The 25029-nt window shown below is 42.6% G+C and overlaps 1 protein-coding gene across 1 annotated transcript; it reads left to right on the top strand.

The window, feature by feature from the left end:
- Positions 1–881: 881 nt before the first annotated feature.
- On the top strand, positions 882–11346 carry PHLDA1 (pleckstrin homology like domain family A member 1). The gene is made up of 2 exons (XM_032296100.1): positions 882–8827; positions 9229–11346. Exon 1 carries the CDS (start codon positions 7068–7070, stop codon positions 8799–8801), a length of 1734 nt encoding a protein of 577 aa, XP_032151991.1. The 5' UTR covers positions 882–7067; the 3' UTR covers positions 8802–8827; positions 9229–11346.
- Positions 11347–25029: the final 13683 nt, after the last annotated feature.

The raw sequence follows: 25029 nt of genomic DNA, 5'->3' as shown, positions 1-25029 counted from the left end.
AAACACAGACTTTTCCCATCATATTGGAATCTTTTACTTAAATTATATCTGGACAATTGAGATTTCCAGATAAATACATAGTATTTATCTGGAATCACTCACTCAGACAAAAATGTTAAGCTAGTAAAGGAACCTCAAGTGGTATGTATAAAATGACCCATACACATGTGTTTTCAAAAGTTGGGTATAATATAACTAGACTGAGGGGTTTAAAGAAAAACTTCATTGCTGTTCCATGTGTATTTTTAAACTAGTGAGATTTCAGTTTACAGCATTAGCAATTTTGGGAGAACTAAATGCTCATTTAATTAAATGAATACTAAAAATAATGCCTTATTTAATCATACTTGATTGGGGATGTTAATCCCCTTTTTATGCATAAGGTTAGAAGTAACTTTAAGAAGAACACAGTTGATTTGTGTTGGAACCAGCATTTGGATGGGCCTACACTTGGCACTGCCTGTAGATTTTTCTATCATGCAACTAGTGGTTGAATAAGCAGGTTCTTTAGAACTTTCAGAATATTAAATATTTTAGAGAACAGAGTTAATCTAGACTTCATTTTAAGCAACATTCAGCTATTCTTTGCCTTCCCTCTCCCCTGCCCTGAAGAGTTTGTATTTATTATAATGTATAACACAGCTCCAATACAATGTGGCCTATATAGATTTTTCTCCTAGGCTTAGACATAGACTCTGAGACCATTATGGGAGCTTCGTGGTTCTCAAGCAGACTTTCATTCTACTTTTTGTCTTTGGCAAGTTGCTTTATTACCAAGTGGATGTTGGGCGCCATACATCATGTCCAGGTTCAAGGTACAGGATGAGCTGAAGGAGGCTAAAGGCTACTGGCATCCAGCCTCTCTTGTAAAAAGAAGAACCTATTCACAGAATTCTTTTATTCCCTTTATTCTTAGATCCGTCTTTAGTTACCTTTTCTGTAATGAAACCACTGCCCTCTCTGAAGCCTGAGTTCCTCTTCTAAAGTAACACCACTACCACCTTTTTTCTTTATCATCATGTTTTTTGGGGAAATTGTCTACACTCACTGCTACATGTCCTCTATCATCTAATGAAGGTATTTGTCCATTACTGGATTTTTTTTTTTTTCTTAGAGATCAGTAGTAATCAAATTGAACAGCCTGTGCCCTCTCAGGATGTGTGTTCTGTGGCAGTGGAAAAATGACAGCAAAAGAGGGAAACAACTTGTGGAATCTAGTCCCATAAATGGAGGTAGCTGCCCAAGTGACTGTCAATCAGATATTTGAGTTGCACACAACAGGTGCATTTACCTGGTTTCAGAATTGAAGCAGACTTAGGAAACGTCGCAGATGTTCTTGGGCTGTTAATGGGGGACAGGATTGATTGCTGTTCAGACAGAGCAATGTTTCCACTGTTAGTTACTGAGGTATCCTGTTACCCCAAAGACCCAGAGCCAGAATATAAACACTTTGAGTGATTGCAGTTTTGTGACAACATAATACTGGTTCTGTCATCCTCCTTCATTGGATTACCCTCCTCTCTGCTGCTTTATAATCCATGTTTTGAGTTTAGGGCAAAAATGAGAGCTGAACTGCTACATTTAATCCAGTTCTGTATTTTCATTTGTCATTTCAAAGCTAGTATTATCGTAACAAGTGTACAAATCATCAGACTCCCTGGTTACTTGTTAATGACATTCAGTAAGATAGCCTGCTTGCCCCATTTTGGATAATACCAATTTCCAGACAAAACGTTAGTCATCTCCCCTCAGTTTAAGTGCTGTCAATCAGCTCTCCATTAGGTAAAATGGTGAAAACACGCATCCAGGATCTTAGATATTTAGTGAAGTAGACATATTAAAATCTGATAACTGCTCATCAGAATTTGAAGTGATTAGGAAGGAATTAGGAAATCTAAGAGGTGGGATTTAAATTGGGCTTTGAAGAATGAAAGGTTACAGAGGATTTGGGAAAGTAAATTGGAGGCAGTGAGGACAAGTAGATGTATGACTGGCACTCGCTCAAGGTTGCGTGGAAGGAGAGTCAAAATAAGGCAAGTAGGACCCATTTTGTGGAGGGCTTGCCATGCAAGGGTAAGAAATTGGAATGATAACGTACACTGGAAGGCGAATAGAAGTTTTCTGTCACGTTATAGGAGTAGAACTGAAGGCTGTGTATATGATAGTATGGATCAGGTGGTTGGACCACCCAAGAGCTTATAATGAGAGGAATGAGAACTGAATTAGGCTGCTGACAGAACAGAAAGGATGGAGTCACAAGTAGGTTGTACTGCAGTTTAAAAAACCAGCACTAAGCACTCTTATTAAAGCACTTCCTTTAAGCTGTTACACAGATTGATCACTAGGAGGCATCAGTTTATCAACTAGTAAGGTGAAAAGGAAGGCAGCTGGACACTTACCTAATATAATAAGTCTGGAGAGTTCCGTGTTAATATTTAACATTTTCAACTCAAGGCCTTTTGGAAACTAGTATCTATGAAATATTTCTTCTGAATAGTACTTCTAAATGACAAGGAAGTCTAAACTGCACTCTGTGGGACTATTTGGTTATCTTTATACACTGATGAGGGTAAAGTGACATGCTCATAATTTACTGGCTTTTAACTATTTCTTGAAAGATGTTTGACCTTTGGTTTATCCAAATCTTTAATAATGACTGTTGTCATGAGTTTCTACTGTATGTTGCAAATTAGTTTACAGATCAGGATTTTGTAATCATTATGTATTAAACACTTAATAACTTTCCAAGTTCTCTTACATGTCTTTAAGCCAGTATTGATTAATGGACTTTTAATCAAGTGTTTGCCTATGTTACTGCCAAGTAAGAAACTTACCGACTCAGTTCCATTGTTGTGGTTCTTGTGCTTCGAAATACTTTTACTAGAAAACAGTAAGATGCTAGTTTATACAAATACTTTTCACAATATTAAATTGCATGTTGCTTGGGAAAAGTTTTGTGGATTTATTTTAGATGGTGTCTGACTATAAAAGCATTTAAGATTCAGAGAGGCTTAGCATAGGGTTATCCATTTAAAAATTATACCAAATATATATTGGTATGGCAAATTTCAAGTCCTTTCATTGCACATTTTAAAAGGTAGGATGCATCATGAAAAATCCGTCAAGCATTTGAAAAAAATTGATATTCTTTTTATGATGGGTATGGACTTCTGATTCCATTCAAGATTTCTACATATGTTGAGCATCAACTTTGTACCAAGACTTTTTCTAGGTGATTGGGACACAGAAACAATGGTCCTTGGCCTCTTGAATAGCTTGCATACTATTCTAGTCGGAAGGGGAACAGAAATAAGCAATAGGTACAGTAAATTATTGAGTAGATGTTAGAAGATAATATATGCTATGGGACAAATTAAGGGGAATTTGGTGGCTACTACTTACAGGGATCAGGATAGGCCTGCTGAGCCAAGGCTTGAAGAAGGTGATGGAGATGACCCTGAGTGCTATGCTGAAAATAGTACCGAGGGTAGAATCAGGAAGATAAGTTCAGAGCCCATTGTAGTGATCCAAGGGGGATATGATGGTGATTTGGATCAGGGTGGTAATGAAGGAAGTGGACAGAATCCAGATGTAGTTGAAGGCATAACTAATGGGATTTCCTGACTCTGTAAATTGAATATTGGGAGAAAAAAAATCATTACAAGGCAGGCATGCTTCTACACACTTAAAGTCCTAGGGCAAGAGCACAATGGAGACATATGTTTAAATATTTAAAAGTTCTGTTTAATGAAAATATGCCCAGTGTGCCTATCTTGATAAATACACCTTCATTAGAACTGAGAAGCCAGGTTTATATTATGCCAAAACATAACATGGGGGAAGAGCTGACCCTCAGCCCATGTCCCACCTTTTCTTCCCACCCCTGGCTCTGAACTGTATGGCAAGGAGCTTCCTGCACATTTACTTGGATGCCATAGCCAGTATATTCAAACTGTCCATCCCCCTAACACATCAGTGCATGCAATGATGATGTAATGCATTTCCTGGAACAGCTGGGGCTATTCTGGGCAGGGTATTTGGGGTCCTGAGTACCTACAGTGGAGTGCAGAACGAGTATGCCCTCTGGATGACATGTCATCTTGACTCTAAAGCATGCAATCATAAAGCTCAGGGCCCTGGATAAGGGCCTTTCCTGGCCTGGTGTTAAGGGCAGTACTGACCTAGGGGTTTTAGTTTGAGCATCTGTTCAGAGTATTGATGTCAACTGAGAAAGGGGGCTGCTGGTAGAATAGATGAGGGTGAGGAAAATAGTTTGGGAGCTCATTTACATGTTTGATTTCTCAGACTACACAAGCAGTACTGTAGAGAGATGTAAATGGAGAATTTTCAACTTACAGTAGCACTGACTGGCCTGGAATATATAAAAATGAAGGCTACTTTTCACTACAGTTAATTCTAACCTATAAACTGGAGCAGTTCCATTCAGGAATTTGTTATAACCTGTCAGGTATAAATTATGGACTTCTCTGACCTATCCAGAGTGTTCTTTTTCAGTTTTTTTTTTTTTTAATTATTCTCTATAACCTAAAATCCCCTCAGACTTAAACCTCTAGTGAACTATTCAGTGAATGGCTTTACTAGTAAGTGTTCCCTTGCCTAGTATGTTTATTATTTTTTAACTTTAGTGGTTTATTCTTTGGCAATAAGCAGTTGGATATAAGTTGGGGATATAAATTTGGGACTCTGGCATATAGATATTATTAAAAGTGACAAGACTAGGTATCAATAAGAGAGCAAGTATAGATAAGCGAGCCAAAGACTAAGACGTGGGGCATTCCAACATTAAAAGGTTGGAGAGGAGAGAAACTCGTAGAGGAGACACCAGAGATGTAAAGGAAAACTAAGTGATGTCCTTGAAGCCAGTGATGAACTTTATCCAAGAGAAGAAAATGAACTGTCCAATGCTGCTGATAGACATCTTTAAATTGCCAACTGTAAAATGCACCTTGAATTAGCCATTTCAAATTTGTTTACCAAAGCAATGGTTTTGTTGGCTAGTTTTCTAAACTTCAGTAACTTTTAAGTGATATTTGTAGGTTTTTATTGTATATACAGCTGAAGTTTTGTTTTTTGTTTTTGTTTTTAAACAGAGTTTTGCTCTGTGGCCCAGGCTTGTACAGTGGTGCAAACCTAGCCCCTGCAACCTTGAACTTCTGAGCTCAAACAGTCCTCCACCTCAACCTCACAAGTAGCTGGGACTGCAGGCATATGCACCACACCCGGCCAAACTTCTTTTACTTTTGTAGAGTGAGATCTTGCCATGTAGCACAGGGCTCAAGGGATCCTTTTGTCTCAGCCTCCCAGAGTGTTGGTATTACAGGTGTAAGCCACCACGCCTGGCCCAACGTATTTTTTTTTTAAGTTATTTTCTGTGAATTTACTCATTGTCTTAAAAAATTGGCAAATATGGCCATTTTGACATATTTGCCAAATATTAGCATACGGCAACTCAAGTATGTTCTTAATTTGTTAAGTCACCAACTGTTGGTGGTGACTTGAAATAAGTAAGAGCAAAGTTGTCACCAATCTATGGGATTTTTATATTACTGATATTTTTCAGTAATGCACTGTAGTCAGACCTTGTAGACTTAACTCTGAGCTGCTCACACAATTACTAAATCATTGTGAAATACCTAACTGGAAATGCTGGCCTTTAAAGTCTCTAGTTATAATTAAATGGGTGACTTTGAAAATTGTGCTGGCTGTTCAGACATTTTCAAATGAGAACAGAATGCATTTGTTTCAGACTGGTAAACTGCAGAAGGTTAAATAACACCAAAGACACTTGAGTTTCTCCTAAGAAAACGACTTGGGCCTCCAGATTACATCTCATTTTTTTTACCCTATCAAGTTTGTGTTTTTCCATATGAAATGTCTTTCCCAACTACACCTGCCCTTGGAGAGTCTGAATAACAGACTTAAAGGACGTATCCTTTCCAGATGAGTTGAAGAATGTCATCCTCTTAAAAGAATGAACAGCTGGTCATGTAGAAATTCTCTGGAATGCTCACTCGTCCTACAAGGGGGGAGGGGACAGAAAACATGTTAGGTGTAGTTTTTTTGTTATTGGTCTACAGAATCGTAAATCTTTGAGACATAGTTTTACTAGAAGTCTACGTAATTTTAACAGTTTTCTCTCTCCTGAAAAGATTGCTAATTAACAATGTGAAGGCCAGAGATCTGGCCAAGCGTAATTTAGTGGGACTCGGGATTGCTGGCTGGATTGTCCCGTTTGATCAGACGTTGTTGCTTAGATGAAGATTCAGGACGCCCTCATGTAAAAAAGTTATCCTTTGTTCTGATTACCTTGGGATTAAGTTCGAATTTCTTACCATGACACACAAAGGATTCGATTCTTGCTTAGCTCTCTAAGCTGCTCTCACGTTCTCCTCCCCTCTTGAATTCTTTGCTCTTGCCGCACAACTAGCAGATGAGCTAATCTGTCTGTTCCAGTTTGGGCATAATAGCAGCCCTTCCTCTTAACCTTGGCCCACGCTGACTTGTCCAGCCCTGGTTTAATTCTTCTTCGTGTCCTCGTGAGGGTCCGCACATACTTGGGGCTGTTTAGGGGTGAATTTCCCTAGCGGTAGGCTAGGTCTCAGTTACATCTTACTTCACAGGAAGCGGCTTCTATACGCATTGTTTAAATGTAGGGGTAGGAGGGATCTGGGAGCATGGCCTTCCCGGGGTCACAGATAAATGAGATTCCAAAACCAAGATCTGGCCAGGCGCTTCGAAAGAGAGACCCGCGGAGGCCGATCAGGCATTTGGAACTGTGCCTTGCAGTGTGGGATCTCAGCACCAGACGTTCCCCCGGTTTGTAGTTAGGAAGCTGTTACTGTTTTAAGAGACGTTGCACACCGTCCCGACGGGTCAAGAAGAAAGCCGAAGACAAGCTAGTGCCTGCGGTCGGGGTCGAGAAAAAGCAGGCGAGATGCGACCTGACGTGGGTCCGCCTTTCTCCACCCTTGGCAAACCCGACAGTTGCACTATTGCTTTCACAATCGCCCTCTGCAAGAAGAGCTACTTAATGACCGTGAGCGAACATGCGTGGGAAGCACGGTGTCCTCTCTGTGCGCTCAGTTGTTTACCCAGCGTCCGGGGCAGGCACACCCGCGGGACTTGCGAGCCTCGGCCCCGGCCTCCCAGCTCACCCAGGCCACAACGCTGGTTCTGCGGGCTCTCGGAGCCCAGCGCAAATTCCCAGGGGTAATTCGCAAGGACCGAGAAGCCGCACTGCCAGGAGGCTGCCCCCGCCTGCGCAGCCGGGTCCTCACTGTCCGAGGCTGTTAGCACAGAGCCTCGCGGGCCTGGGAGAGGCGGGACGCGGGGGATGGCCTCGCAGCGCCCTGTGGACGTCGGCATTAGTCGTCAGGCAGCCAGGGCTCCTTGGGCGATCGCCCCGGGTGGAGGAGAGGAGTTTCCGGGGCTCGGGTCCCGGTCGCCTTCCAGGGGCACGAGCGCGGAAGCAAGTGGGCGGTGAGAGGCGGAGCGAGGGACGCGGGGGGCGTGGACTCAGCCGGCTTTGGAAAGGCCCCAAGTTAATGAGGCGTGCGCCGGCTGCCGAGCGCCTCTCGGAGCTGGGCTTTCCCCCGCGGTGCGGGCGCCAGGAGCCGCCTTTTCCGCTGGGTGTCACTCGGGGGTGGGGAAGATGGCCCATTCAAAAGCGCCGCGAGGGGGCCAAGCCAGTGCCCTTCAGTGAGCGCTCGCAAGAGGACGGCAGAGGCCCGGCGGCTCGCAGCTTCGGGACCTTGTGGCGCATCAGGACGCGGCTGTCCCTCTGCCGGGACCGAGAGCCGCCGCCGCCGCTCTGCCTTCTGCGTGTTAGCTTCCTCTGCGCGCTCCGGGCAGGCGGCCGTGGGAGCCGCTGGGGCGAGGACGGCGCGCGGCTGCTGCTGCTGCCCCCGGCCCGAGCGGCTGGAAGCGGAGAGGCCGAGCCTAGCAGCGGCCCCGCTTATGCTGGGAGGATGCTGGAGAGCAGCGGCTGCAAGGCGCTGAAGGAGGGCGTGCTGGAGAAGCGCAGCGACGGGTTGTTGCAGCTCTGGAAGAAGAAGTGCTGCATTCTCACCGAAGAGGGGCTGCTGCTCATCCCGCCCAAGCAGCTGCAGCAGCAGCAGCAGCAGCAGCAACAGCAGCAGCAGCAACAGCAGCAACAGCAGCAACAGTCCGGGCAGGCGCCGGCGGAGCCGTCCCAACCCAGCGGACCCGCTGTCACCGCCCTCGAGCCGCCGGTCAAGCTCAAGGAATTGCACTTCTCCAACATGAAGACCGTGGACTGTGTGGAGCGCAAGGGCAAGTACATGTACTTCACTGTGGTGATGGCAGAGGGCAAGGAGATCGACTTTCGGTGCCCGCAAGACCAGGGCTGGAACGCGGAGATCACGCTGCAGATGGTGCAGTACAAGAATCGTCAGGCTATCCTGGCGGTCAAGTCCACGCGGCAAAAGCAGCAGCACCTGGTCCAGCAGCAGCCCCCGCTGGAGCAGCAGCCGCAGCCCCAGCCCCAGCCCCAGCCGCAACCTCAGCCCCAAACCCAACCCCAGCCCCAGCCCCAGTCACAGCCCCAGCCTCAGCCCCAACCCAAGCCTCAGCCCCAGCAGCCCCACCCGTATCCGCATCCACATCCACATCCGCACGCTCATCCGCATCCGCACCCGCACCCTCACCCTCACCCGCACCCGGTGCACCCGCATCCGCGCCAAATACCGCACCCGCACCCACAGCCGCACTCGCAGCCGCACGGACACCGGCTTCTCCGCAGCACCTCCAACTCCGCCTGAAGGGGGCAGCTCCCGGGCCAGACAAGGTAGGGTCCCGGCACTCGCGCTCCCGAGGCGTGGGTCACAGGGTGTTGGGAGGAGTAGGCAGACTGTTCACAGGTTCGGCTCCTGTGTGGAGAAATGAGAACTCTTTCCAAGTTTCTGGGGAGGTGGAAAGAACAGAACCAAACTGGAGCCAGAAGGGCCTGGACAGAGAGGAGAGGCTGGGAGACCCGGGCCAGGCAAGGGGCCTCGCGGACCGCGCCCGCGCCCATCATGACCTTCCTGGTCCAGGGGTGCACCTCCAGCCCTACTTGGCTGTGTGTCTGGGCACTTGGAGAGACCCCGGTGTCTTTCTGAGCCCGTTTTGTCAGCCAGACTGGCCCGAACAGAACTGGTCTCGGAGGACTCTTAGCCACCTACTTGACTCGGTGTCATTTCTTTCCAGGTTTTGAGGACTTGAGGAAGTGGGACGAACACATTTCTATTGTCTTCACTTGGATCGAAAGCAAAACGGTCTCCCCGCCCCGCACCAGATCAAGTAGTTTGGACATTACCCTACTGAAAACTTGCGATTCTTCTTAGTTTTCTACGATGCAGGAAACGATTTCAAGTCAAGAAGACTTTATTTATGAACCTTTGAAAGGATCTTCTAGCACGGTGAATTTTATAGGAGGGATGATGTACTGTAATTTTATTTTAATGTATTTTGATTTATGGTTATTTATTAGTTTTTTTTAAATGCTTGTTCTAAGACATTTCTGAATGTAGGCCATTTGTCAAAAAGGAAACATTATTTTCAAAAACCTATTCCATAGTAAGTCCTTATCTCGGAAAATAAAAAAGGGCGGTGGAGGGAAAAACATGAATCTATTCATTATTCCTAGAGTATTTTCAGAAAGTCTGACACTTTTCATTGTTATGCCAGGTGGTTGAAATTAAACTCTGATACTACTTTTTTTGAGTTTTTTTTTTTTCTTCCCGTAGACATAGAGTTTGTATAGAAGTTTTAAAAAGCTAAAAGTTCAAAATGGTGTAATTTATGAAAATCTAACACTCGAGATAGTTTCTAAAAGGAAATCAGTAGTGAGGACACCTGATTTCAAAATATTTAAAACATAACCTAACTGATGGTAGGATGATTATATCTCGAATATGTGGTAGGGTCACATTTACTGTAGGAAAACCTAGCTTATATCGTCTGTGTGTAAAGGGCTTGATAAGGAGATGAGGCCTTTTAAATGACTTATAAGTACGTTTGCTGTTTTATTTCAAAAGTGTTGTGGAGGCAAAGAGTAGATTTAACTTGTGTAAGAAAATATTTGTGCTCCTGTCCAGGCTGGGAGACCTTTCTCTGAAAGCTTTGCACACTTGACTTGAACCACATTTTCTGATCCCTTTACCTTGTTTTAGAAACACACTGAAAAATCTCGTCGTTTAAATTACAATTTGTAGATATTTCGAAGGTCTAGGAGTCATAACTTTTTATTTTCATACAGAAAATGATGTTGAACAGAGAAACCAACTGTTTTGCTTTTCATTGCTCGGTGAGAAATGTGAGGATTCTGTTTTGTTGTTAGGTTAGTTAAACTCAGAGATTGAAAAGGAAAAGACTGGATAAACACAGGATTTTCAGTAAGAAAACAACCCCAGTCTTGTGTTAGAAGCCACTTGTTAAGGAGTCCGGGGGGAAAAAAAGAGGATGCGCTTTTAAAGGTAGAACAAACCTTCTTCTGTGTTAAATCAAAAGGATGGTCAAAATCCACCAGGGCAGATGCTACTTAAGTTTAAATGGAGCCATAGATGATACCAAGTCCTCTTGGGGCTGAAAATCACTTCCTATCTGCATGGCTTTACTAACTGGTTTCTGTTTTCCATTATCTTTTTCACAGAAGGTCTTGGTCAGTACTTTTCCGGCATTTCAATGGAAATGGTCAGTATTAGACCACTGCTAGGTTATGTAGTCAAGAAATAAAAAACAGAATTGTATGCTACAGATGTCTTCATTCTCCTTCCATCTGGAAAGGAATTCCAAGGTCAAATTACTTTTAATGTAATAAATGATGACATTTTGAGATCATAATTCTTATCCAAAAAGTTGCAGGGAAAATTAAAGCAAATGGCAAACAAAACTTAGGTGGACTCCCACTTCCAGTGGTTGTGTAGGTTGCAGTTATGAAAAAATGCTGCCAACATTCAAAAACTCATTTCATATGTATATATGTATACACATATATGAATATGTATGTGTATATATATATGCATCTGAGAGCATGTATGTGCACATATACGCATACATATATGTATGTGTAGATGAATACATATATAAATATATAGGAATACATATATGAATATGTATATATATACATGTATGTATATATGTATATGAAATGAGAGCCAGATCTAAAAATTTCTCAAATCAAGTTTGGTTCAGTTTCCTTAGGACTACAAGTGTACTTTTTGAGAATTGCCTCATAGTACTATACTTTTAATACATGCAAATCATAATAACTCCAAATGAACCATGGTTTTTTCCCAATGGAGAATTTATCTTTTAAATTCTTGTTCTAAAAAAAAAAATCCATACCAAATACGTTACAAATTAAGATTGATGTAGGTTTTAAAAAGGGCATTTGTATGTTAGCTTACATATAGCGCTAGGTAATTTCATTGTTTCAAAAAATATGCCCAGGCTACCTCTTGGTGGCTGAATTTTTTTTTCCCCCATAGTGGCTATGGTTCTTAATAGGGCCACCAGAATCATGGTTTCTTGTCTTTCTATAGCCCTTGTTCCTTGGTCTGCTGTGATATTTATGTTGACTTGACCTTTATGACTTTCTAGTCTGAACCCCTCTTAGCATTTAACTGTGGAATCTAAGAAATTAGAGAGTAGAATGGCTTTTATTATTTTGACACCTTTGAAATTATTATTAATAATTTTTCCAGAGCAAAAAAGCAAACACGCTCAATAAGACTAAACAAAACAAAATGTAAATATATATCATGTAATGTCTCAGTGGCTCTATTCTACCTGTAAGAAATGATACAAACCACCTAAGGCATTTTGAAGCCTGACAAATCAGCTTCACGGAAAAAGGTAAAAAATGTCTTTTTCAACCCAAGGAAGAGAAGACCGAAAGGGCAGATCCAATAGAAAACCCGCTCCTTAAATAAAAGTAAAATGTAAAACTTTGGAAAATTAAGAGTCATGCTTCATCTGGAAACTGAACGTTTGTCCTTGAACTTGTGTTGGCACCAAGCCTCATACACAGTGAGCTCAATAACTATTTGTCGGGACAAAGGAAGGACAAAATGTGTCACTTCCCAGCATCTGGGAGGTGCTGTCTCGTCCCTCACTGAGAGCTTCTTTTCTTTGCTCTCATGTCATTCCCTGAGAACAGTTAATTCTGGGACAGGCTAAACATGATGAGCTTCTTAAACAGACTTTCTTAGTGGAAATCCATTTAGATCTGTGTATGCTCTACGGGCAATGCTGACGTCAGAGAGTAAATGTCTATCAGGGGCGCTTTTGAAAAGAACATTTTCCTCATTGAGCAAGCTGGGATCAGAGGATCCATGTAGAAATCAAGGCAGCTTTATAATTTCACTTCAAATGTTTATGTTTTTGTTTTTTTGTCTCCAATTATGGTAAAAATAAAAAACGCATATTACTTAAGGAGTCTCGCTCTCATGTAAACACTATTAGGAAGTCTGGATTAAGTTGAAAGTCCTGTTTTAACTCCGTTTTCGCTCTCATCTACCAAACACTTTGTATTTATCATAAAGAAGCCTTTTCTCTTAAGAGAAAGCCCTCATTTTAAATCTGACACTAAAGTTTGCTGCAAGTGTATGAGTTCAACCATATCCCTTGTTTTCTGTCCCTAGGAAAAAAGTCATGTGGTTTTAGCTCGGCTCCAATGTTAACAGTATTATATTCAGTAGCAGGCTTGGAAGAGTGGTCTAAGACTGGAATCTGGAGCAATCCTACAGCGCAGAATCCTATGAAGATAGGTCTGTGAGCATTTGTTTTCTTTTTTGTGTGTGTCAAACTGATTGGTTTTTGCTTTGCCAATAAAATATCCTAAGCAGAATACATTGTAAATATGAAAATTATAGATCCTGGTATTGAATCCATTAGTGATTCAAGAGATACACCTATTTGCCTCAAACAACCTAAGATGTGTTAGTTATGGAATTATGCTGGCTCGGTTCTTAAGGCCTATTTCCTGAATTCTTGACACAGTTTTCAAGGATGGCTTTTTGATTTACACAGTTGAGCAGCCAATCCAGATTTACCTAAGATTGGGTAAAAAAATTGGCTGGGCGCGGTGGCTCAAGCCTGTAATCCCAGCACTTTGGGAGGCCGAGGCAGGTGGATCACGAGGTCAAGAGATCAAGACCATCCTGGTCAACATGGTGAAACCCTGTCTCTACTAAAAATACAAAAAATTAGCTGGGCATGGTGGCGTGTGCCTGTAGTCCCAGCTACTCAGGAGGCTGAGGCAGGAGAATTGCCTGAACCCAGGAGGCGGAGGTTGTGGTGAGCCGAGATCGCGCCATTGCACTCCAGCCTGGGTAACAAGAGCGAAACTCCGGCTCAAAAAAAAAGAGTGGGTAAAAAAAAGTGATTTGTGACTTTGTTGGCAGGGCATTTGCTAAATGGAGTATAGGATCTAACAGGGTTTTCTTAGAAAGGGCAATATTGTCCAATGAAGGAAGCAGGAGGACTCTGGGTTAGAAGTATCTGCATAAAAGCTGGTGAGACTTACTCTCCACTGCTCTGCAGCTGGTCTGCTGATGGCAGGCTGAGCAGTGGGGAAGCAGGTTTTAACAATAGGCAATCCTTCCAGGTCACTGTATGTTGAGAAGAAACATAAAACTGTTGTCTGTTACGTTCCGAGGTCGGCCTTCTGCTTAATGTTTCATAGTATACAAATGCCAGCTCTGGAAAGCAAGTATCACCATGTACCAGATGCTTTATACACCATCACATTCGTGAATTTATTAGCAGGGTCAGAACTTGTGTAAATATATCTCTTAGAGGATTTTGGGGAGACGTGATTTATTTTTCATATTTTCAAAATGCATTCCATTTCAAATAAAGTTATCTATTGAGACAACTGACCTGTGGAGCTTTTGAAGGCCTCATTCAACTGGCACCTGCATTGTGTGTTCCTGTGAAACAGAGATTCTGAGTCGCTTGGCGATTCTGAAAAGAAAAAGACCGTTTTTGAAGTTGGGAATTCATTTTTTTTTTAATTCACTGGGAATTTGGAATATGAAAATTCACTCAGGTCTGTGGGTGAAAAACTTAGCTTTCAGAATGCTAATGTTTAGTTGAATTTTCCATAGTTCCTCAAAGGACCAGAAACAGTCCCCAGTGAATTAGCTCAACAGCAATTCCCTTTTGGGTCCTAGAGTTAGTGGAATTCTCTTAGGTCTTTTGGGAGGGTAAAGCTTTGACTCTGAGTCATCCTTCAAACAGGTATTCATAAACCTTCCTATTTTGTGTTGAAAGCAGAAGAGGGACTTGATTCCTTAAAGAAAAATAGCATTAACTTTATTCTTACAATCCTCACTGGCATCTAAAAGCCTTTACATCTCAAAAGACTTTAAAATAGGAGACTTGATGGCATTCTGTTTTTATCCCTTAGCATAGTCTTACGTTGACAGCTTTATTACTCAAGGTTTTTTTTTTTAAAGAAAAAATGTGAGAAGACAACTTACTGTCATGCTGAGGGGACTTCAGGGACACTGTGCAAAATAAATGTATATAATAGGCGGTAACGCAGGATTGGTAAGAGCCAGGATTTCAGAATCATAGTACACAGGTTCAAGTGTCAGTTCCACAATTATTAGCTGTGTAGATCTTGAACTACTTAAACTCTTGGAAACTCAGTTTCCTTTTCTGTAAAATGGAGTTAATGAAGGTACTTATTTCGAGGTTATTGAGGAGACTTAATATGTTAGGATACATAGAAGTACTTAGAGCAGTGCCTGGCATCACTATGAAAGAAAGAGCCTTGCATTAGGACAGATAAATAGGTGGGGAATTGTTATAGCCATACTATATAATATATGGTATTCTGAAGCTAGGCATTGTATTTTCTGAGATCTCAGCATGTCTTTATTTATTTATTTATTGAGTCAGATTCTCGCTCTGTTGCCCAGGCTAGAGTACAGTAGTGCCACCTTGGCTCACTACAACCTCTACCTCCAGGGTTCAAGTGATTCTCCCACCTCAGCCTCCTGAGTAGCTGGGATTACAGGCATGTGCCACCACACTGGCTAATTTTTGTATCTGTAGTAGAGATGGGGTTTCACCATGTTGCCCAGTCTGGTCTTGAACTCCTGACCACAAGTGATCCCAAAGTGCTAGGATTGCAGGTTGAGCCACCATACCTGGCCTCAGCACTTCTTTTTAAATGCTAAGAACAGTATGTTTGACCACATCCTCTAATTCAACTTTGAAAAAAGAGGAAAATACATTATACGAATACCATTTAAAATTTTATTGTTATTATTATTTCTTTTGAGGCAGAGTTTCACTCTGGCACCCAGGCTGGAGTGCAGTGTGGCACAATACTGCAACCTCCGTCCCCCGAGTAGCTGGGATTCCAGCCATGCACCACCATGCCTGGCTAGTTTTTGTATTTTTAACAGAGATGGGGTTTCACCATGTTGGCCGGGTTGATCTCGAACTCCTGACCTCAGGTGATCCACCCCCCTTGGCCTCCCAAAATGTTGGGATTACAAGCGTGTGCCACCGCACCCAGCCTATTATTATTATTTTTTAGAGACATGATCTTGCTCTGTTGCCCAGACTGGAGTTCACTGGTGTGATCATAGCTCACTGCAGCCCAGAACTCCTGGGCTCAAGCATCCTCCCACCACCTCAGCCTCCCAAAGTCCCGGGATTACAGGCATCAGCCACCATGCGTGCAAGCACTACCATATTATTGACAATTTTTATTTGCTTATTACTTTCCAGTCTTGGTCCACCTACTCATGTATGTTAAGTCATGAATAAATTATTCAATAAAAATAATCATATATGAAGCTGTGGTGCTCTTCCCAGATTGCTACTTCAGGACAGGGTCATTCAGTCACCATATGTGGAAGTGACAGTGGCTATCATGTTCTCAGCAAGTCCTTTCCCTGGGGACCCACTGTCTCCTAGAGCATACCCCCTTCTTGTGGGTAGCCTATATCCAGTGATGGTTCTGTGGGGAATGGACGAAGGCCAGGCCAACTGTAAAAGATCATCCCAGCTGCAGAGCAGCCCATAGAATTGGCTGAGGCTTCTCAGAACCAGTGGGCATTGCAGTTCAACTCTCACTCTGCCCAATTCTGTTTCCAGTGCTCCCTCACAGGTGAGGCTCCCAAAAACACTACTTGGGGTGTCAACACCTGTTCTCCCCCTAACCTCCTGCCATCAAATCTCCGTCTCAGAAACTGTATCTCAGGGAATCTTGCCTCTGACCATGTCTGTTTCTGTATGTGAATATCTGCATGTTCCCACCACCGGGTTCTGTCGGAAGGTTGGTGGTGTTGGGAGGGCGGTATACAGCGTAATGGTGAAGCGGCTCTCAACCTAGAGTAATTTTGTCCCCCAGAAGACATTTGGCAATGTTTGGAGACATTTTTGGTTATCCCAAGTGGTGAGTAGAGGCCAAGGATGCTGCTAAATATCCTACTATGCACAGGACAGCCCCACCTACAACAAAGAATTATCTAACCCAAAATGTCAGGCATACTAAGGTTGAGAAACCCTGCTTTGGAATCAGATAGTCTCATTCTTAGGAGCTGACTTGCTTTGGGCAAGTAATTTAGCTTATTTTAGCCTCAGTTTTCAGTGTGTGTAATGCAGACAATGATAGCACCTGCCTCATGGAGTTGTGAAACCAAAATTAGTTTGTTCACATAAAAGACTGTGGCTGTTCCTGTTGCAAAGTATGCGTTCAATAAGTGGTAAGTATCATCACTATTATTACTGTTTGGAGTCATAATGTTAATGACAGCATAATATGCCATTTAGTTGGTGTGTTATTTCACTTATTTGCCTGTTGCCATCTGGTGATTTTCTGTTGTTATGCTGTTAACAATACAGCTGCAATAAACATCTTCATGCATATATTATATTGAATAAAGCATCAACTGGAATTCTAGTTCTGATTCTTAGTCTTCTGACATTAGCAGCTCATTAAATCTCTACTAGCAGTAGTCTGCTCATTTGTAAGTGGGAATAATAGCCCTGCCTAAGAGGAGCTGTTATGAACATACTATGAAGTGAGAGTAAAATCTGCATGAGTTCAAGTCCCAGAGGCACCACTTAGCCACTTCACTTACAGTAAAGCATCATGAAAATGCAAACATTATTATTATCTGGATACCATCTTAAGCGGAATTAGATATTATATATTCATATACATATGTGTATTTCAATCCAAATTATCTGGTTTTAAGAAATAGAATGGGCTGAGCATGGTGGCTCATGGCTGCAATCCCAGTACTTTGAGAGGTCAAGGCAAGAGGATCACTTGAAGCCAGGAGTTCAAGACCAGCCTGGCAGCATAGCAAGAGCCCCGTCTCTATCTTTTTTTTTTTAAAGACTCTGACAAAGTCTTATAAAAAAAGGGAAACAAAGATTTAAAAAAAGAAAAGAAAAGGAAATAGGCTGTTACCGTAACTAAAAACAAAATAGTATCAAGGAATTTCTAGTTTTTTATAGAATTTGACCCAAATTTATATTTATGTTAAAGCGTCGTGTCAACACAACATTGCAACTATCCAGAATTATTGACAGAGGAAAAGCTGAATAACGAACCCATTGGCCACATAAATCTATTCAGTAAAATATCCTTATTTGCTTTTTTCTCAAAGAACTGGTGAGAAGCCCTCACCAGCTACATAGAAGGGTCATACGACGCAAATGTTCTACGACTCTAGCCTTTCTTGCCTACAAAGTAAGTCTGGTTATCAAAGATGGTGCGAGTGGGGGCCAGACCACTGTGGAAATTTAGATATTCTGGGATAGACTGTTGCTATAGGCAAATCTAATTGGTTTGATGATTGCTCAGAATCTGATTTTATCTTGAAGGGATTGTTAGGACCTGAAGATAAAGAGGTCCACTTTGTCACTCCTAGACACAGAGTCAGAATTAGCTGCTTCTGAGACAGAGTAGTTGTGAGAATGGCTTACTTTTTGCCAGAGCATTCACCTGAAGCATTTGATGTTTAGTTAGACTCCGGAAATGAAAACTTGAAAAAATAGTCAATGTGGTTCTGTTGTATACTCTTAAGGCCTGCCAAAGTCATTTATAATGGAGTGAGCAGACATGTGCTGCCGGCCTTTAAGACCAGACATCCTGTGCTTCCAAAGCAACTGATAGATGAGTATGCAAGTATCGGAGAGGAAGAAACAGGAAATGACCCTTGGGGAGTTTCAAAATTTTAATTATGTCACTATCCTCCACGGACTTTCTCCTGAAGCTGCTGGTTCATACAGTTGACTTATTTTGCAAGTATTTTGAAGTTTGCTGTAGCAAATTCTAACCAGTAATGTGGCTTACCCCGTCAGGGCTGACTCATGACCTCAAAACTTCAGACCAGCTTTGTGACTAATCACAGACAAAGAAGCCAAACTTGTAACAGTTTTAGGCATAGTCTCTTGTTTTTTGGTTTTTAGTTGTTAAAGAAATGTTCAACAAAACTTGGCTGCAGTTGGTTGGCTGTAGTTGGTAAACACCTGCCTTTAATGATCCTTCCAAGGAACCCCCAAATAGATATACATTGTGTGTGTGTGTGCATGTGTGTGTGTGTGTGTGTGTGTGTATTATAATCACTATGTTTACTCTTGTTGCTAGTAATTTTTCATGGCATATGAAAGTGAGCTGGACAGTTTTTTGGTGCAGAACCTTATCTCTAAGAGTTTGCAACGGCCCTGGGCAGAGTGGCTTCCTTAGAGTTCTGAGCACTCCGCTTTGGGGGTTAGGCCTATCCTGCCTGAATACCTATTACAAAGCCGTGGTCTGTGGTGGTGCCAGGTCCCGTTGTAATTTCCTGTTGCCACATTTCAACACCACCGCCAGAGGGGATGACTCTGGTCTCAGTGGGAGAACAATTCAGCGACTTACTCTTTGAGTTTCTGACAGAAAAGGAGAGTCCTAAGGTGGATTGCATTTATGTATGGGTTGCATTTGCAGGCACGAGAAAGCATTTAATACTGGCCACAATGTGCTGGCTCACTACAGAATAATTGTAATTATTGCCAGAGGTGAAAATGAAATCCCTGTAAGTAGTGCCAGGTAGCTACTGGAAAACCTGAGCTTCGTGGCTGGTAGACCCTGGTTTGAGTTTGTTTTCTATAAAATGTTAGGCTCTCTCTCCTACCTGAAGAAATACTGAGTTTGGAATCAGAGTTGATAATGGCATTTTGGAAGTTTAGATGATGTAGCATCCATCTTTCCCCATTTTACTGTGGAAAAAAAATGAAGCTAGGAGGTGTCAGTTATCCACCCAGGGTCACACAGGCAGCTAAAGACATGACTAGAACCCAATTCCAGTTCCCTTGATTTTTAATTAATGCCCTTTCAATACTGTATCACTGCTCTGTAAAGCTTGAAAGACAATTTACATCAATCCTAGGTGTTATTCTTGCAAATAATCACTCGAAGCAGTCAGACATCATTTATAATCTTTTCAGCATTTAGATGATAAGATTCATTACACCTTTTCCCCAAAAAGTACAAATGAGATTGAAAGTACACTACTTAATTCTATGATTTAAAAAAGGGAATCATGGCCAGGCTCAGTGGCTCATGCCTGTAACATCAGCACTTTGGGAGACAGAGGCAGGAGGATCACTTGAGATCTGGAGTTCAAGACCAGCCTGGGCAAAATGAGAACCCATCTCTATGAAAAATAAAAAACGTAGCTGGAAGTGATGGCACACGCCTTTGGTCCCAGCTACCTGGGAGGCTGAGACAGGAAGATCACTTGAGTCTAGGAGTTCAAGGCCGCATTGAGCTCTGATTGCACCACTGCACTCCAGCCTAGAAAACAGAGTGAGACCCTGTCTCAAAAAAAAAAAATAAAGTTAATCTTGTTTTAGCCTTTTCAAATAGAATCCACATGGATTAACAAAACTTCAGGAAACAGGTAAATTCACAAACCAGTGTCTGTGTGTGTGTGTGTGTGTGTGTGTGTACACACACATTTTTTTTTCCCTCCTCTTCCTCCTTCTCCGCCAGAAGTATATTTTGAAACGGACTTATTTTAAAATGTGGTTGTTAGAATATATTCTTTAAAAAAAGCCATTTGGAATTGATTTTATCTTATGACTCAAGTTATTCCTGGAATGTTTCCTGTTGCTAGTCACCCTCAGGTCTTGAAATTATCTGTGGAGTTGAAAAATGTTGAAGTGATTTGAATGTTTACACAGTTACTTGAGGAGGTAGCTGCCTAGTTTTGTAGTCTGTGTAGGTGTTGGGAGAAATCGTTTCTGAAGAAGGTGTGTTGAGGGTAGGGGATCTGTGGGCACTGGTGAGATCCTAATACATGGAGTGATAAAATTTGTTGCTGCCCTTTTGGGGAACTAGGTGAATGCAATTCACATAGCTCCAAATTAAACCATAAATAACAGTTTTTGACCTATAGGATATTAAGAACTTCAAACCACACAATGGTTTCTTGCGTGCTTCTTTTACTTAAGGATTGAACTTGGAGAGAATTTCAGAAATTGTAATCACTATTAATGAAAGGATGGGGAGAAAAAAGGAGCAGGATCCCTAATAATTAGATGTACTTCTGCATCCAGCAGTCCGGCTTTTAATTCAAAATTGTGTATGCACTCTGGGTGATGCCAGTATTTCCTCTTATATAAAGTGACCTTTTACGGGGTTTCATTCATAGTACTTGGCTCCCTCCGGGAGTCACAGTGCTTGTCACAAGGCAGCGGGCTGCCTGCTGGTTCTTATGCAAGTGATGACTGGGAGGACTGATAGGGGGTAATACGGACAGCCTCTCTCTCTGACAGCAGATTGTCAGCATTCTTGACCCGGGCACTCTAAGAGCCTGGGAAAACACTTTGATTTCAATGTGGCTTTAAAAAATGATATTCAGTTGAACCAAATGACTGTGTAAAATAGGACCACAGGGTGGGCTGGGCACGGTGGCTCACGCCTATAATTCCAGCACTTTGGGAAGCTGAGGCAGGCGGATCACCAGAGGCCAGGAGTTCAAGACCAGCCTGGCCAACATGGCGAAACCCGATCTCTACTAAAAATACAAAGAATTAGCTGGGCGTGGTGGCAGGCGCCTATAATCCCAGCTACTTGGGAGGCTGAGGCAGGAGAATCGCTTGAACCCGGGAGGCAGAGGTTGCAGTGAGCCCATATCACACCATTGCACTCCAGCAGGGCAGCTTTTGTGGGATTAGCTGGTTCCCTGTGCCCTAAACAAATTTATGACTATGTCAGTGTCATAATCAGGGTACCTTCTCGTTTGTATGCATTTAACCTGACATATATAATCAATACTCTTACTTCAAACTCATTGCACAGAAATGAACATATAGAACTGGGATGAGAGACAAAGCATGTTTGTAAATTAAAAGTATGGAAACAATCAGGCTGACGAAACCCCATCTCTACTAAAAATACAAAAAAAAAAAAAATAGCCAGGCATGGTAGCACACACCTATAACCCCAGCTACTCAGGAGGCTGAGGCAAGAGAACTGCTTGAACCCAGGAATCGGAGGTTGCGGTGAGCCAAGATCAGACCACTGCACTCCAGCCTGGGTGACAGAGCAAGTCTGAGTCCCAGAAACAACAACGACAACAACAACAACAAAACAATCAGGCTGAGTGTGACAGCTGACGCCCATAATACCAGCACTCTGGGAGGCCGAGGCAGGCAGCTCACTTGAGGTCCGGAGTTGAAGACCAGCCTGGGCAACATGATGAAACCCCATATATACTAAAAATACAAAAATTAGCTGAGCATGGTGGTGTGTGCCTATAATTCCAGCTACTCAGGAGGCTGAGGCACAATACTCTCTTGAATCCGGGAGGCAGAGGTTGCAGTGAGCAGAGATCATGCCACTGCACTGCACTCCAACCTGGGGGACAGAGTGAGACTCTGTCTCAAAAAAAAAAAGAATCAGGTAGGTGTGAAATGGAAGTGTGTGAGCTCTAAGAGTCAGTGGAAGGATTCCATTCTTCTGATAGATGAGGCCAGGCAAGGGGCTCCCAGTAGACCTAGGAAGTGAAAAGTTCTCTTTTCACTTTACTCATCATCACTCAAGATATAAACTTCCTACGGATCTTTAAGCGTTTCATTTGTTTCTAACAAGTGATTAAAAACACCATTTTTTTTTTAAGAAATGAAGATTTTTTTAGAGGAAAAGGGAGGTGAAGAATTATGGTTTCCTTCCCAAATCATCAAATTGTATACATTAAACATGCCTTTTTTTTCCTTTAACATCTATCATATACCTCAAAAAAACTGTGAAAAAGGAACTAAGCTTTCTTCTCTTTTGAAGACTTTTGTTTCTTCCCTAAATGACTCTATGAAAAAAAGAAACAAAAAGCCCAGTATACGGGGAAACTTCTGAGAGTTTTCTACTGGCTCAAATCCCTTAGGAAATAGTCTCTATAATTTGGCTTGAGTTTGAAAAGCCAACATTCGTTAGACTATAGTATATCCCCCTGGATCCTTACAATAAGAAATGGAGATAATCATACCTCTCCCACAGACAAAGCAAATACAATGCTTAGCCTAGTGCTGAGCTCATAGTAAGTGCTCAATAAAGAATAGCCACAGTAATAAGAAGACTGTTAAAAGTGTGTGACGGTGCATGATAGATGGCTTTGGGGTCAAAGTGGCCAGAATTTTGTGGTGCTTTGCACATTAGGTTTTTTGTGGGGAAAAAAAAATAGTGCTTTATTAAAAACATACCTTAGGCTGAGTGCGGTGGCCCAGGCTGGAGTACAGTGGCGTGATTTCGGCTCACTGCAACCCCACCTCCAGGGTTCAAGCTATTCTCCTGCCTTGGCCTCCTGAGTAGCTGGGATTACAGGCGTACACCACCACGCCTGGCTAATTTTTATATTTTTAGTAGAGACGGGTTTCACCATGTTGGTCAGGCTGGTCTCTGGTCTTGAACTCCTGACCTCCTGATCCGCTTGCCTCCGCCTCGCAAAGTGCTGAGATTACAGACATGAGCCACTGCGCCTGGCCTACTTCTTTTTTATGTAAAAGAAGTCTAGACGTGGGTGGCCCAGGGCAGGTAAGGTGACTTTACTTTGTCACAGATCCGGGTTCCTTCTCTCTTTCTCTTCTACCACCCTTGGTACAGGACTTCTAGCCTCATGATCCAAAAAGGCTGCTGGAATTCCAGCAACCATAAAGAAAGAAAATTAGGGAAACAGCAGCTCACTGCAGTCTCAACCTCCTGGGCTCAGGTGATCCTCTTGCCTCAGCCTCCTGAGTAGCTGGGTTCACAGGCATGTACCATCACACTCAACTAATTTTTAAATTATCTATAGAGACAGGGTCTCCCTATGTTGCCCAGACTTGTCTCGAACTCCTGGACTTAAGTGATTCTGTCAACTTGGCCTCCCAGAGTGCTGGGATTACAAGTTTGAGCTATCTTGTCCAGCCTAGATAAATTTTGGCATCCCAGCATGGCGACTTCCACTTAACACCTCATCTGCTATCCAGAGTTGCAAGGGAGGGTTAGAAATGTACTGGCCAAATTGCCATCCCAAATAAAATTAGGGTTCTGTTAGCAAAGAAGGAGGGGAGAATGGTTATTGGAAAGGAAATCGGCAGCCTCTATTATAGCTCTTATTAGCCTCACTTAATAGATGAGAAATTGAGGCTTGGGGAACTGAAGAAACTTGCCAAACAAACAGCAGGATGAGAATTGTTACCTGGGCATTTAACTCCACTGTCATTGTGCTTAAACGCTATGCAAACTATGGCTATGTGCTATCACCAAAATATGATGCAGACCCCTCTCAGAGATGGAAATGTTCTTTTTGTTTGTTTGTTTGTTTGTTTTTAGACAGAGTTTCGCTCTTGTTGCCCAGACTGGAGTGCAATGGTGTGATCTTGGCTCACTGCAACCTCTGCCTCCCAGGTTCAAGTGTTTCTCCTGCTTCAGCCTCCTGAGTAGCTGGGATTACAGGTATGCGCCACCATGCCCAGCTAATTTTGTATTTTTAGTAGAGACGGGGTTTCTCCATGTTGGTCAGGCTGATCTCGAGCTCCCGACCTCAGGGGATCCGCCTGCGTTGGCCTCCCAAAGTGCTGGGATTACAGGTGTGAGCCACCATGCCCGACTGGGAATGCTCTTAAAGACATTAGAGTATTTTAGGTATTCTTATAATTTTTACTAAGGTTTACACTTTCTAATATAGTACTGTTGTAGTGATTTTCACTTGGTCTTTTGTTACATCTGAACAATTTAAGTAGAACAAAACTAAATTTCAAAACAGAAACACATAGTTGCTTTAAATGCCTTCCTGTCAGAGCGATACTGACATGGTAAAGACACAAGAAAGATCGAAGGTTCTTAGCAGAAACTGGAGCAATAAAGCCAAAGACACCATCAGCGGTGCTAGGTGACTTTACAGAAGCCAGCTCCCTTAGAGACCTCATGTCCAGCACCATTCACCGACTATCACAAGATCCAAACCAAGAAAGCAGGAGAAGAGACCCACGCTTTTCATTCACGCTCAACAAGAGGAACATGCTTTTACGCTATCCCGGGGGGTTCCTCAAGGGTCAACAAAGAATAGTAGAAAGAATCCTAGATTCTAGACTGGGCTTTGCTGTTAATCAGTTGTGTGACCCTAAGCACATGATTTCGCGTCTCTGGACTTTAGTTTCTTTGTCTTTAGAGTAGAGGTATTCTTCAATTGCCCCATTTCCATTGTAATAGTTTACAATTACTTATTTCTGTACTCATTTGCCTTTCTTTGGAAAGACTACAACTTTGAATTTGAAGGACCCGGATGTGAATCTTAGCGCTGACTCTCATAAGCGGTGTGACTTTGCACAAGTCACCTAACTTTTTTGAACCTTAGTTTAATAACCTGTGAAATAGGAGTAATAAATCCTGCCTCATAGAGCTAGTGTGGGGATTAAAATAAATAATGAGATGTGAGAGCACTTGATATAGTACAGATGATCAATAAATATGCCATTAACCCATTCTAGCACTGTCTTTTTTAGTACTTA

This window comes from Sapajus apella, unplaced genomic scaffold (assembly GCF_009761245.1).
Source record: "Sapajus apella isolate SASKATOON/1434 unplaced genomic scaffold, GSC_monkey_1.0 scaffold2, whole genome shotgun sequence".
NCBI classification, from domain to species: domain Eukaryota; kingdom Metazoa; phylum Chordata; class Mammalia; order Primates; family Cebidae; genus Sapajus; species Sapajus apella.
Note: the sequence above shows the minus strand (reverse complement) of the source record. Positions and strands in the feature narration are given on the sequence as shown.